Below are 14,465 nucleotides of genomic sequence, written 5' to 3' on the forward strand. Positions count from 1 at the left end.
CTTCTTTTCTCCATTTATTCAGCTAATAAATGTTAAGAAGGTGACCATCTCTTTCTAAGCCAAGAATTAAATTATAACTTCCAGAAAACCTTTTATCCTTCTGATCTTGCTTCTTCTACTTTAAAATCCCATTCTAAGGGTGGCCCTGTACAAGCTTAATTCTTCAATAAGAACAAGAATGATTTTAATACTTACTATATGCCAGGTTCTATTCTAAGCTCATTACATATATTCACTCCTCAAAACAATCCTAAGACATAAGTGTTTTGGCTGTCCTCACTCTACAGGCGAGGAAACTGAGGCAGAGAGTCAAATAACCCAAAGTCTCCCAGCTAGAGAGTGGTGTCTGGTTCTAGAGTCTGTGCAATAATCCTCTAACCAACCACATAGACTGCATATGGCCAAGGCCAGACCCACTATGTGTGATGATTAGAATCTCTCTTAACAAAATGAAATGTAGTACTTTAGTGGGGAATGTAGGATAAACCACAAATACATGTATGCCTCGAGGAAGAGTATGCCAGCTTTTAAATTTAAAAAAAAATTTTATTATCAACTGTCCCTGCAGCTTGCTTGCTCTTATTAAGCTGATAAAACAAAAACATTTCCAGAGCAGAGCGATTCACCAGCACCGTCATTAAGTTGCAAATCTATCCTCTGTCACAGAGCAAGAATACACTTCAGATCAACTCAAGAAAATAACTTCACAGAAAAGTGTTCACAGAATGACCCACATCCATTTACCATGCATTCCAGTGCCTCACGGTCCCCTTTGCAACCGCCTAACTCCTAACCCAGTTTCTTTTTAGAGTCCAAAAACAAGGAACCACTCAACGGAGATATCCCTTCAGAGCACTGCTGAAAATATATTAAACGTAGAGATATCCCAGTTCCCTATTCCAAAGGTTAAAAATACATTAAATGAGCACATAGAGAAAATATCCATAGGTATAGTCTATTATGTTCTAAGGAGTTTTTGTTTCCTTGCTTTTGATAATGTCTTCAATTTCTTCCGAGACCCTTCCTCTATAGTCATTTGGCTCTATCGCATTTAACTTCTTTTGGTACTCCAGGGGCAAACCATTCTCTTTGGCGCCCAGGCAAATGACCTAGAAATAGTAAAATAAACAAAAACACCTCTTTTAGTGTTTACCTTAGTATACCACAGCTTTATTTGCAATGTCAAAGCATGAAATATTAGCTTTCAGATGATTTTAGAATAACTCTAGAATAAACAGTTCTAGAACAAAAGGGAGATATGGTCACTTCTTTCACAATAAGGATGAATGTGCAGGGAATTTCCAAAGTCACCTGCTAGGTCCTCATGGAATATCAACTCTAAAAATAGTATGACAGAGTATTTTTATATCAAGACAAAAAACTTATTTATAGACTATGCATAATCTTTTAAGAAAAAACATTATTCTTTAAAAAAATTAAAGTTTATAGGGAGCAGTTTTCGTTGAATCCCAGACTCTAGTCTACTGATGAATTAGACATGAGGGAGTAAAGGGCAACCATATTCAGTGGTACTTTTCAGATCCACACCAGCCTAATCCGCTAGGTTCCTTACGGGAACATTTCAGAGCTGGCCTGGAACTGGGCCACCCCTCTGGGTGCCATGTCCTGATTGGGCCTGCTAACAATTCCTAACTTGGGGTTTCTGATAAGGGATGTGGAGGTCTCTATCCACATTTCTTTTCCTGTGCTTGTGGGGAGTGGTTTCCTGAAAGGCAGTGTGACTTCCTTTTTTTTAATCTAGGGATGGAAAACATTTCAGCAGTAGGAAATATATATTTTTCCCAATGCATATTGGTGTTCATGTTCTGTGGAGAGAAAATCGATTACAAATCCTGCATGTAGGAGGAAAATACATGTCTAGAATTATGACATATATATTTCTAACAGCGTTTTAAAATAAAGTTTTAGGAATATAGTTCTATCATTACAAATAAATCTGAACATTGTATTTCAGGTAAATATCATTTTTGTATTTAAAATTTTTTTTTTTTTTTTTTTTTTATATTTTATTGATATTTTACAGAGAGGAAGGGAGAGGGATAGAGAGCTAGAAACATCGATGAGAGAGAAACATCGATCAGCTGCCTCCTGCACACCCCCCACTGGGGATGTGCCCGCAACCAAGGTACATGCCCTTGACCGGAATCGAACCCGGGACCCTTCAGTCCGCAGGCCGACGCTCTATCCACCGAGCCAAACCGGTTTCGGCTAAAATTTTTTTATTAAAATGAATTGTTCATGTAGAATTTAAAACACATAAAGCTTTTAAAAAACAAGATACTCTTTAGATTAGTTCAGTGAAAATTAAGAGGAATCACCAAAAATCTTAATAAGTAGCTTACCTTTTTATACTGGGGCGAAGGGGGAGCGCTCTCATAATTTCTCATCTGGTAACTTCGACAGGTTATTTTTTTTCCTTCTTGAGTGTAAACATTAATTTCCATTGGGGCATATGTTCCACTATTAACCCCTTCTTGCCTGAAATAAGAACAGCCGAGTTTTAATCATACTTGACTTAGCCAAATTAGTTTACTGGATTAAGAATTTAACTACCTATGGAAGTATTTGCTCCCTCTATATTTTGGGATATAGTAGGACATATTATAATACTACCACATCCAAAGTAAACTCAGCATTTCAATTAGAAAACCCTAGGTTACTATTATTTGTTATACTTCATACAGATCTCTATGTTTATTTTATGTAAAAACATGCTTCAGTGTAGCTATTTTCATCTGTATATCCCCGAGACATCGGTGTCTAGGCTACAAAAAGTGGACTGTGTTCTGATAGCAGGAGGGTATCCAGCCTGAGCAGAGCAGAGTCGATGGCTTCCTCGCTCACAGGTGAGTGAAGCACCACGTGTGTCAGATAATCTGCTCTTTGCAAATCCTACTCATTTCTGCCAACTTCCTCTGTACTAAATGCTCTGCCTCACAACTCATGGGAATTCTAGTTATAAAAAGTATCAAAGCATTCCTAGTATGTTAAAGGTTTTTACAAATTATTATTTCTTTTTACTGATTCAACTGCCACCATAAAGAATTCGTTTTTAAAAACTGGCTCTAAAACGACTACTTCCGAAATCAATAAATATATGTGACAATTTAAAAAATCTTCTTGCTTTTTTACCATATGACACTAAGAAGGTTTATATAAGACAAACAGGATGAGAATAAGGACTTCCATCTTTTACAGGAGAGATTACACATGTCACCCCCCCAAAATCTCAATCAGAAAGTGTGACCCTCTAGGCTTTTCTTTTTAGGAAATGCACATTATACTTTTTATGTTAACTCTAAAGTATAAAGAATATGTCTGTCTGTAGTACATATATGGTTTTGAAAAACACATATAGATACACATCCTTGCATATGATCCACTTTCGGAATTTGTAATTATTTAACTTATAATTAGAAGCCACCTACTTATCCAGAGAACTTAAATTGCTTTTGTTCATTTTCCATACTACTCCCCACACTTCATCGCCAGGACTTTGAAAAATGGTGGCTATACCTCCATGCCAAGTTTCACTTGTTTTGCCTTGGGAATTGCCAAAGTCAAGCTTAAAATCCTACAAAGAAAACCAAAGTGACATGATCAATATTCTCTTGAACCAAAACTTCCTCAAAAAAGAAAAAAAAGTTTTACGTTGAACTTTATGGAATTAAAATATAAACTTTGAGTTCCTTCTATGTGTAAGAAGCTATGGAAAATAGAAAGAGAAGCAAAAACCCAGATCTCAAGGACTGTATGTATTTTTCATATTCTTCTTTAAAAATGAAATGTATATTAAATAGGTACAGTATCTTACCATAAACAAAAGGCTTAAGTGGGAAGAAAAATCCCATAATCCCAATGCCTTAACAACTATTTTTATTTTTGAAAATTACTTCCCAGCCTACTTACAGATAGATTTTTAACTTAGAAGCAATCACAGTGTACATAATTATTGAAACTGGGTGAAAGCTACATAGGGGTTATAATATTCTCTCTATTTTTATGGATGTCAGGAGTATTGACTAGCATATATCACGATGTTTGCCCTAAGGGAGCTGGCATTTGAGGGTAATTTGTATACATATGAACACTAATCTAATATTCATAAACTGTACTAATATATCTATAATTATCATAAAAGCAACTAACACACTGGAAAATTACTGGGTTCTATATACATACTGTGCTATGAACTTTATATGGACTCTCATTTGTATCTTGCCTAATAAACTTATTATACCCATTTCACAGCAAGAAAAACTGTGGCTTACAAAGATTAAGCAACTTGCCTAAGGTCTCATGACTAATAGGTAATGGAGCCAGGTTTCCAGTTTAGCTTCTTTTCTCACAGAGAGGGCACAGTCCTGGGGAAGATGAAAAATCCATACTTGGCTGTTTGATCTAGGAAGATAGCTTTCCATCTTTCCAGAAATTAGTTCCCTTAATGATAAAGTGAAAAAGGATGGGCTCAATAATAACTCTAAGGTTTATATTTTATCCTTGTCAACTTTATTTTCTTAAATCCTTCTCAGACATTTTAGGTAAAAAGGTGGTTTTTTTTTCAGTGACCAGTACCTTCAACTGGTATCCTGGATATTCTAGGACCAAGTGTCCCATCAAAGGATCTGATAAAAGTTACCGGCACACTAGGAACTGGTTGTCTATTGCTAAATGCAAGAGACAATTTTCATTCTTCGTCTTGTCCCAGTTCTCAGCTGCTTCTGACACAGTTAACCACCCTGTCTTGATCTGCTTCCTTCCTGACTTTCAGGTTGTTCCTTGATCTCAATTACCTTTGCCAACTCCTCCTCGACTACCTGGTCTTTCAATGTTGGGGTTCCTAAGGGTTCAGTTTAGGCCCTTTTCTCTGTTCAGTCAGTAGTTTGCTCAAGACAATCTCAACCCTCCAATAACTTCAAATATCATCTAATATTCCAATCACCTTTAATCCAACCCAAATCTCTCTGTGGGCTTCCAAAGTGCTTAAAGCAAGCCTGGCACATTCCGAGTGCCTAATAAATGTTCATTAATATTGTTCTGCTCACTTGGATGTAAAACTAGCATCTCAAATTGAGTGTGTGCAAATCGAGCTTGATTTCCCCTCCCAAACCTGATTCTCCTCTTTACAAACATCGCTATCACCCACCCTGTTATTGCACCAACAACCTTAGTCATCCCTATTATCTCTTCCTGCCTTCAGAGTCAATCACTGTTGACACTCTTATCTCCTAAATATCCCCCCAACGTGGCGTTTCTGCTGTCCTTGGGCAGATGATGACACTGTTACTTCCTAAATATCCCCCAAACCCACCTACCCTCCACTGCCACCACTCACGGTGCCATGATCATTAGCATGGAGCTTTTTAACTGGGCTCCCACATCCCCTATTGCCACCCCTCCCCCTTCCAAGCCATTTTCCACAGCAACCAGAAGAGGCAAATTAAAGATGTCAATCTCATCTTTCCTTTGCTTACATTCCACAGTGGGTCCTCTCACGCTCTCAAGATAAAACCAGTCTTCTTTGACCTGTGGTCCTGCCACATGTGGCCCTTCCCTACCTCTGCAGCCTTCATGCTATATCTCCTTCACACACTCGGCTCCAGCCGCACCAGCTGGGGGACCCAGCTTCTCTCCTGAGTGAGGTCTTTTGTACACACCATTCCTTCTGTTTGTTTCTTCCCTCCCCCGATCATTCAGGTCTTGGCTTAAGCCAGTGGTCGGCAAACTCCTTAGTCAACAGAGCCAAATATCAACAGTACAATGATTGAAATTTCTTTTGAGAGCTGAAAACCGACTTCTGCGCATGGGCCACGAAGTTTCAATCGCACTGTATGTGCGCGCCTGCACGTGGTATTTTGTGGAAGAGCCACACTCAAGGGGCCAAAGAGCCGCATGTGGCTCGCGAGCCGCAGTTTGCCGACCACTGGCTTAAGCAATCACATTTTCAAGAAAAGCTTTACTGAGCATTCAGGTTAGGTCAGGTCTCCATGTCATACATTCTTATAGCACCTTGTATGTCTCCTTAAAAAAAGAAAAAAGGCCACTTTTTTAGAGCAGTTTTAGGTTCACAGCAAAATTGAGATGAGGGTAAAACTCCGTTTTAAGACTAACCATACCTGTAACTAGATAATCATTTTCTTGATAGCTTTTCTCGTCATCTTAACTATCAAGTATCTGAACTTCTTTCCCACGTTTAGGGGACTCCCCTACCTTATGCACCTAGGGGGTAGAGTGCCAGAGCCCAAATCCCAGTTTTGAAGCTTTGAACACCGGAAGTTGGTTCTCCCAGCTTTGCTTGGGCACGTGGCCAAGATTTAGCCAACCTGGACACCCCCTGAGTCTTTGAATTATGCCCAAGGACAGCAGAAACTCCACCCTGGTGGTGGCGGCCACATCTGGGTTTCAGGATCTGCAGGGGTGTAGTGACAGCGGCAGGCAGGGTCCAGCACAGACGGTGCTGGTGATGCGTGAGGCAGTGCCCACATTTACCCAGTTCAGCAGGGGTGCAGCCCTGGCCTCCTGGGCTGCTCCTGTCTGTGACGCTGGCTGCATTACCATTGCCATGTCTCCTTTTATGCCTGCCTGTTTTGTCAGCTTTGTGGTCCTGACTTCCTGGTCATTCTGTAAGCTCTCCAACAGCCTTTCAATGCATTCTTTTTCTGCTTAAATCAGCTACTTTCTGTTGCTTGCAACCAAGAACCCTGATGATGACAGCAGAGGCCGTGTCTGTCGAGTTCAACAAGCAAAATGGTTTTGTAAGGTAATTTGCGTGTTTCTCCTATAGCCTGGAAGGTCCTCAAAGCAGCCAGCTCTACTCAATCATCTGTGTGTCTCCAGGTAAGTGCTGGGAAAAAAGGAACGAATGGACTGAACGGAAGAGCATGATTGTTACCCAGGTTGGCTCCGTTTCATCCAGCCACTTAACTGAGCACAGCCCTCACGAGGAATAAGACATGGTTCCAGCTTTCAGGGCCTCTCCTGTTCGGGGGACGGGGAGGGATGACGAAAGACAGGAAAACGGACTTTTACAATACCTGGTGACGAGTCCCGTAGAAAAGATACCTACAGAACAGAAGGCAACTGATTCCCTGACTTGGGTCGGAGAAAGCTTCTCCGAGGTGTCAACGGAATGGATTCTGAGAGGAGGCCCCTAAGTTAGTGGACGAGAGGCGGCCAGAACTGGGCAGAACGAGCAGCTTGTGGAAATGACAGGAGGACAGGAGGGGAGCCACGGCGGCCTGGGGGCCCCGTTGCTGGGGTGGCAGCTCTCAGTAGGGGTCAGGGCCGCGAGGGCGAGGTGGGCTTGCCCAGGAGGGCACATCGTGAAGACAAGCCGTACTCTTATGGGTGAGAGCTGCGTTCCCGGCCCCCTCGTCTGTGGGGTGGGCACCACGTCGCAGGGGCCGGGCGGGGAGCACTGACCTGCAGGCGGGCCACGCAGCAGAACGCGGCCGAGGGGTTTCGGAGGTGGATCCGCTCGGTCAGCAGGTTGCTGCCATAGGCGAAGTACATAAAACTCTCCTCCTCCTGACCCCGCAGGTCCTCGCAGCCCGAGCTCGCCATGACCCGCCAGACGCCCCGCGTCAGCAGCCGGGGTAGGAGGAGAGGACGGCGATGGCAGCGCGGCCCCGGGCGACCCCAGCTCAGTGGCTGCCGCCCCCGGAGTTAGGGGGAAAGGTGGGAAGTGTGGGCCGGGCGAGTCAGGAGCGAGCGCTCTTCTGATTGGCTGTCGGTCCCAACGATGCCAGTCGCCCCTGCTGATTGGCCAAACCCACCGCCCTCGATCCACTTTCCTCTTGGACTCGGAAATGCTCAGTCCGGAGGCGACCGGGGTCTGGTTCCTCATTGGACACGCCTTCTCTTGTCCCGCCTCCGTGGTCAAGGCTGCCTCTGATTGGCGAGTGGTCGGGCGCTACGCGGAGTCAGGTCAGGTCGCGTGGGCTTGGTTCGGCGGTCGCGGCGCGGGTCCCCACCAGGTTTCTCACTCTCGGGCGTGGGCCGGGGGTGGGGTGGGGTCGGGGGGCGAGCGTGTGGGTGGTGGCCGTGTGTGCGCTTTAGGGAGTGCTGGGCAGATCTGAGGCCAAACAGCGGCCCTGGCTACGACAGTTTCCTCACCCCGCCAGCTCGCCTCTGGCCCGGTTTGGATGAGTCGGCCAGGACGGGGCTGTTCACCCCACACGCCGTTTCCCGCAACCCCAGCCCTGATGGTCTCCCTGATACCTTTTCTAGGGACCCTTTGCCTCCTGGAGAAGTCCCTCTGAACGTCTCGGGCTCCGTTCCCTGACGGAAGTACTGTGCCGGGTTCAAATTCCGACGCTGCCGGTTGGTGTAAGTATTGCCATGAAGTGCACAAACCCCCGTGTAAAATAAGATATAAGAGTATTAAAACAATGGAATAAAACCCTATCTTGCTAACTTTGAAGTGAAGGTATTAATATGAACTCAGGGCCTAGTAGCAAATCTTGGGCACCCAGATTTTGACCCCTAAATACCATTCTCCACTAAAAGGTACATGGAGAAGGGGCTGAGGCCCGGTCAAGAGCTGGGAATGAGTGAATTCTTGGAATATCTCCTGACAGGAAGTCGGGAAGTATCCAAGAAAAAAGAGGTTCTTTTATTTTTTTAAAAAAAATTTTTTTTTAAAGATATCTTTATTGATTTCAGAGAGGGAGGGAGAGGGAAAGAAACTCAATGATGAGAGAGAATCATTGATTGGCTGCCTCCTGCTCTTCCCCTACTGGGGGGTCAAGCCTGCAACCTAGTCATGTGCCCTTGACCAGAATCGAACCTGGGACCCTTCCTTTCAGGCTGATGCTCTATCCACTGAGCCAAACCAGCTAGGGCGAAAAAGAGGTTTTTTTGAAAGGACCTGGGAGCCAGTGTGACGGAATGCCCACTGGCAAAGTTACAACAACTTGAGGATCAAAAATAATGACTGCAGTTGATTGAAAATGTCAAACATGTAAAAGTCATTTCCTGGAAAGAGTGAGCCAAATCTGAAAAAAAACCCAACGATTTCTAGAAACCCGCATTTGCCATATTACTAGTGGTGCGTATTACACCAGCTCTTTACTCTGAAAAGCGGTAAGTGGAGAAAATAAACACTTATCCTGCCTTTCTAGTTGCAGGTGTATTTCAGAGTAATCAAATAGCCCCAGTTGATGTGGAAACAGCTGTTAATGAAACCTTTTGGTGAAAGGGTGATAGGGAACAGAATATTAACATGTGCACAATTATTCCCCAGGAATTATTTGCTGGTCATCGGGGAAAACATAATGACAGTGGAAAAATGTGGCCTCTCCCATCTTAGCCTAGATGAATCTTATCACCACTAAACGTGGGCCGTGACTTTTGTCCATCATCATCTGTGAGTATTGTTTCCAAAAATCAACATAATAAAGCAGGGACTACAGGATTGAAGGGGGAAAAAAATGACACCAAGAGGAAAAATCTAAAGCAAACAATAGGACATACTGCAGAGCAAATAGCTTAGCCTCTTAAATTAAGCCAGTGTCATTTAATGAAATAAAGTCCTTCGCTGCTTTTGCTGGAGTGGGCACCACGTTCTGCTGCTCGTCCAGAACCATGGTGCCCTCGTTGTGGAAGGGGCTGGTGGGCGTCGGCCTTTTTGCTCTAGCCCACGCAGCCTTCTCCGCTGCACAGCATCGTTCTTACATGCGATTAACAGAAAAAGAAGATGAATCCCTGCCAATAGATATAGTTCTTCAGATACTTCTGGCTTTTGCAGTTACCTGTTACGGCATAGTTCATATTGCAGGGGAGTTTAAAGACATGGATGCTACTTCAGAACTAAAAAATAAGACATTCGACACATTAAGGAATCACCCATCGTTTTACGTCTTCAATCATCGTGGTAGAGTACTGTTCCAGCCTTCGGATACAACAAATTCTTCAAACCAAGATGCATTGTCTTCTAACACATCCTTGAAGTTACGAAAACTTGAATCACTGCATCGTTGAGATTTTTACAAATCGTAACAACAGGACAGGACACAGAGCTGGAATATGGCGTTTGGGGTCTGTAAAACACCTCCCCCCATCGATACTTATCTTTCAGACCTAATTTTTAAAAAGTTTATGCCCCTGGTTTTTATACTGTTAAATCATTGATGCAGTATAAAATAGCTGTGTAATGAATCTTTGATCTTTCATAGAGTTCTTTTTTTCCATTTAAAACAAATAGGCATCTTTTGTAAAAGTCACTGTTTTGAACACATTTCTTTGAAAAAAAAAATGTTGATGTTTTTGTAATTGTTTTCTCTGATTTCGTTTCCTTTGCACTAGTTTTTAGGACCCTTTTGGAAACAGTGTGACTGCTGCATTTTGCTGCATGAATGGTAATAAAATGGTCTTCAGTTCTTTTTTTTTTAATTTCTTTATTGATTAAGGTATTACATATGTGTCCTCATCCCTCCATTAATGGTCTTCAGTTCTTAACAAGTGGACTTCTCTGCAGAGATTTAAAAAGGTGACATCAGTTTTTCGGAGGCCCTCTAAAAAGGGGCTCTGCTTCAGGAGTTACTTGCCAGATTTTAATTTATCCCTCACTTCTCACCCCACCCGACTCCCATATACCTTCTGACATCAGCTATCTCGTGGCATCACTTCTCTGGAGTTCTGTGTGCAGTGAGCAATTTTTGTGTCAGAAATTCTTTGTCATAACAAATACTTAATAGACTCAACTTGCTGTAAAACTACTTGTATTCTCTTTGTTTATCTGTAAAAAATGTCCCTAATTGGTTACGTAGTGTAAGAATGTTGAAGATACACCAAAAAGACCCTTTGGGATTTAATTATCCTGTTTATGTAGAAGAATCACTGAGGAAAACGGATTATTTGTCATTAGCCAGTTTAATTTATTCAAATTCTGTTATTTTATTGCATACTATACTAGTGAATTAGTAAAAATAAACTTCTCATTAAAGGAATTGGGCCCAAAATGTTCTAAATATTTGGAACTACTATCTTTAATTTTTTTTTTTTCATTAATATCATTTAAGAATTTTTTGTGTGGCTTCTGACTTGTAGCAGGCTTACAGTTTTCCATCTTCATTGTATGTTGCTGAAGATTATACAGAGTAGTACTTTTTTAGGAACAGTCATTTTAGTTTTAGGGAAATTTGGCTAGCCTTTTGATCGGCAGAAAGCTTAACATTCCTTGGTAGAGGGATTTTATTGAATTCTCAGGTATGAAAACATTGCCTGTAGAATTGTATAGAAGTAAAGGGAATAACTGTGCAGATTTGAAAAGGAAATGAGCTTTAGGCAAAGGTCATATGATGCCCTTTCGCTGGATGGCATTTTTTCCACTAGAAATGAACCTTAGCGCTTCTGTTCTGCCTGGAAACGCACAGCCCCAGAGCAGGAGATTGTCATTGGGCTTTTATTGTTTTATTTAGTTTTGTTTTGCCAACCTAGTCTACCTGTAGAATACTAGCTCTGCTCTCTAAGGAGAACAAAGTTGGAAGTCTGATAACCTAGAATAATTTAGAAGTGAGTTAAAGAGGTGAAGTCGGGGGTTAAAAGTGGTGATGATAAAATCAGAACAGTGTGTGAGAAACAGCTCCTTACATAGGTTGTATACCGTTTCCTTGGGGATGACTAGGTTCCCAAGGGCCTCTTGTTTTCTTTTCTTAGGGCTGTCTTCCTTCCTAATAAGCTTTCAGAACAACTTTAAGATATAACTCACATTTCTTATAACTCACCCACTTAAAAGGTACAGTTCAGTGGTTTTGTAATATAGTCACTAGTTGTGCAGCTATGACCACAGTCAATTTGAGAACAGTGTTATCACCCCCAAAAGAAACTGTAACCCTTTAGCATCTCTCATTTCCCCCAATGTCTCCCAGCCCCGAGCAACCACTAATCTACTTTCTGTCTCTGATTTGCCTATTCTGGTCCTTTAAATGGATTCATTCAATATCTGGTCTTTCATAACTGGCTTCTTAAATATAGTTTTGTTCTATGGAGAATGATTACTCATCTTGAGAACTGTGACTGCTGTGAAAGAAAGTGGTTAGTGAAATCAGTAGACGTAAGACGGAGGGTCAAATTTTATTTATAATGCTATGAAACAGTCCAGGACTACCTAGGGTAGTCACAAAAATGTGATGCAAGCTATTTCAGTCTGCAGTGGACTATTGAAGGCTCTCTAGAATATGGGAAGACTCACTTCTTAATAACTAGGAACCAGCTACACGCAATGGGCTAATAGCCCAGCTGCACAAGTGCAGATCAGTGAATCGGGCCCTGTAACGCCCTTTTTCACACGTCCTCCATCCAAAAATGGCCTCTGTGGTCAAAGCTGGAAAAGACTGTTGTTCACATCCTCTTGGAGAGTCCAGGGTCCATGATCACAGGAAGGAATCTGAGAACACCGGTCATGAAGAAACCTGCTGAGCTCTGTTCAGTCCTGACTTTCCCAAACCTTTGGTGTTGGGAAGCATGTTACCAAGCATGTGGGAAATGCCTTGATTTTTGAAGGATGATTGCTCAGTTCTTGAAGAATCATGTTAACTAAACCCTTAAATTATATAGAAAATTGAAGACAAGCAATGATGTTAGCTAGATGTTATTTATTGGTTTAATATGATTTCAAAGCCATTTGTTTATGACTTAAACAAAGTTGTTTTAATCTACCTGTTTATGGCCTAGCAACTTAAGATGACAGCTTATCTCCTCTGGTGATAAGCTGTCAGCTGCTCATCTGCTAGGGACCCCACTGGGGCTTAGCAATAACATGTGGAGAAGCAACTATAGCTATATTAGTATTATCTATAGTCTTCATTTTATATATAGAGAGAGTATTTATATAAAAAATACTGACAATATGTGAGGACTATTCAAGAGTCAGTCTGGGCAAGGCGCGCTTTGCTGAGCTAGCTCTCTGAAGACCTTGGGGCATTAGCTCCTGTCTTGGTGGGGTGTGGCCTCACAGACAGTGGTAATAAACCTTGCAGCGACCCCTTTGAGGAATCATCCTGCCCACTAACATGTTCCTTAGCAACGTGCTCTGGCACCAATGGCTTTTTCATTTTGTGCTGGCAGCTGGAAGTCAGCTCCAGGTTGGTTAAGGGTGGCCCTCCCCAGTGCCTGCTTGTAGAAACAGGTCCACTTCAGCTAAATTTGGGCATTATTTCTCTCACCTCCCCTTGCCTGAAGAATAGTATAATTAACCTAGCATTGCGTTGGCATATGTTATTTATTATCTTCTCAAGAGATGCTATCCTGGATGCTATTCGCTTGTGACATTCCCTCAATGAACCGGTATTAAATAAATGGCTGGCAAAGACAAAATTAGTCTCTGAGCATAATTTTACCGCCAAAACAAAACACGAGAGTGGGAAGAATTCCAAGTCTTTGTACTGTTCTGGTTTGCTGCTGCCTGCCTTGGTGAGTGATATAACCTTTTATCACAAATCCAGTCCTTGAAATGTTACCAGACAGGGAAGCTGGCCCTGAGCAGGTCTGCCTAGGGCCAGCGGGTAGTGTGTGGGTTCTTGGCTTCATGTAGAAAAGAATTCACAATACAAGCCCAGGTGACTGAGGGTATGTTTATTAAAGCTGGGGACCGTGAGACAAGGGAAGGCCTGGACTAGAAGCAACAGGAGAGCCTGGGCTGGGCTGTTAGCTCACTGGGAAGTCAGAGAAAAGAGGCCTTAGAGCCTGGGATGAGCTGCCGCTGCCTGTTGCTCCCCTGGTTGCAAGTCTTCATGGGGTCCCTTAGAGTTTAGGAGGTGCATGCCTGTGGGGGGAAGCAAAGGGGGGAGGGGAAGGCACAGAGGGAGAGCACACATTGGGTCCTTTGTCGTGAGGGTTTTTTTCTCTTGCAGGTGGGAATCTTAGGGGAGGGTTTCAGCAGAATATTCATCAATTTTCCAGGTGTGCTCTTTTAGGGTCGAGGTCTCTACTGATTGCTTAGTGCCAGGGCAGGGGACTGTTAGTCATTGCAGCTGCTCCTACTGTTGTGTACTTGGTCTGGGCCTGGAGCCAAAATACAACTGGGGCCTAGATGTTGTCTCTAGGGAGGTGACCTGTGTCTGCTTAAGTTGCTGGGCCAGTTGGTTCAGCTATCTGTCTCAGTTTTCCCATTCCACTTGTCCTGGCTTACTGGCCTGTTTGAGAAATGTTGCTTGCCTTTGCTAATTAAATTCCTGATAATCAGGTTGAAACTGCAGTTATGTATAGAAATACCCATCAACCTCTATTAAATGCAATAATGGTTACAAGCTGGTGAAAAAAAGAATTTGATTGCAAGGCTGACTGAGAAACAAGTGTGATGGGAGTCTAAAATTCTCAAACTGGAAAAGGTTTGGCTCCTTGGTCCTTAGTATTTCCCATCCTTCTTCCTTTGCTCCTTCTTGGTTCCTTTAAGGTTGTCAAAGCAGTTACAGGGGTTGTAGAGCGGGTTAGACAGCTTCATG

The 14,465-nt window shown here is 42.7% G+C and overlaps 2 protein-coding genes and 1 long non-coding RNA gene across 3 annotated transcripts; 2 read left to right on the top strand and 1 right to left on the bottom strand.

Moving 5' to 3' along the window:
• Nucleotides 1–529: 529 nt before the first annotated feature.
• On the bottom strand, nt 530–7,825 carry GGCT (gamma-glutamylcyclotransferase). The gene is made up of 4 exons (XM_080664569.1): nt 7,444–7,825; nt 3,450–3,595; nt 2,364–2,499; nt 530–1,109 (listed from the first exon to the last, which is right to left on the bottom strand). Exons 1-4 carry the CDS (start codon nt 7,582–7,584, stop codon nt 966–968), a joined length of 567 nt encoding a protein of 188 aa, XP_080520695.1. The 5' UTR covers nt 7,585–7,825; the 3' UTR covers nt 530–965.
• A 110-nt stretch (nt 7,826–7,935) lies between these two features.
• Nucleotides 7,936–9,399, top strand: LOC308246385. The gene is made up of 3 exons (XR_013960409.1): nt 7,936–7,997; nt 8,251–8,349; nt 9,266–9,399. It is a non-coding gene; the product is annotated as an uncharacterized lncRNA (long non-coding RNA).
• Nucleotides 9,400–9,473: 74 nt separating this feature from the next.
• Nucleotides 9,474–13,322, top strand: LOC308246382 (ER membrane protein complex subunit 5). Its single transcript, XM_080664570.1, has one exon. It carries the CDS (start codon nt 9,607–9,609, stop codon nt 10,000–10,002), a length of 396 nt encoding a protein of 131 aa, XP_080520696.1. The 5' UTR covers nt 9,474–9,606; the 3' UTR covers nt 10,003–13,322.
• Nucleotides 13,323–14,465: the final 1,143 nt, after the last annotated feature.

Source organism: Plecotus auritus (genome assembly GCF_963455305.1).
Source record: "Plecotus auritus genome assembly, chromosome: 4".
Taxonomy (NCBI): domain Eukaryota; kingdom Metazoa; phylum Chordata; class Mammalia; order Chiroptera; family Vespertilionidae; genus Plecotus; species Plecotus auritus.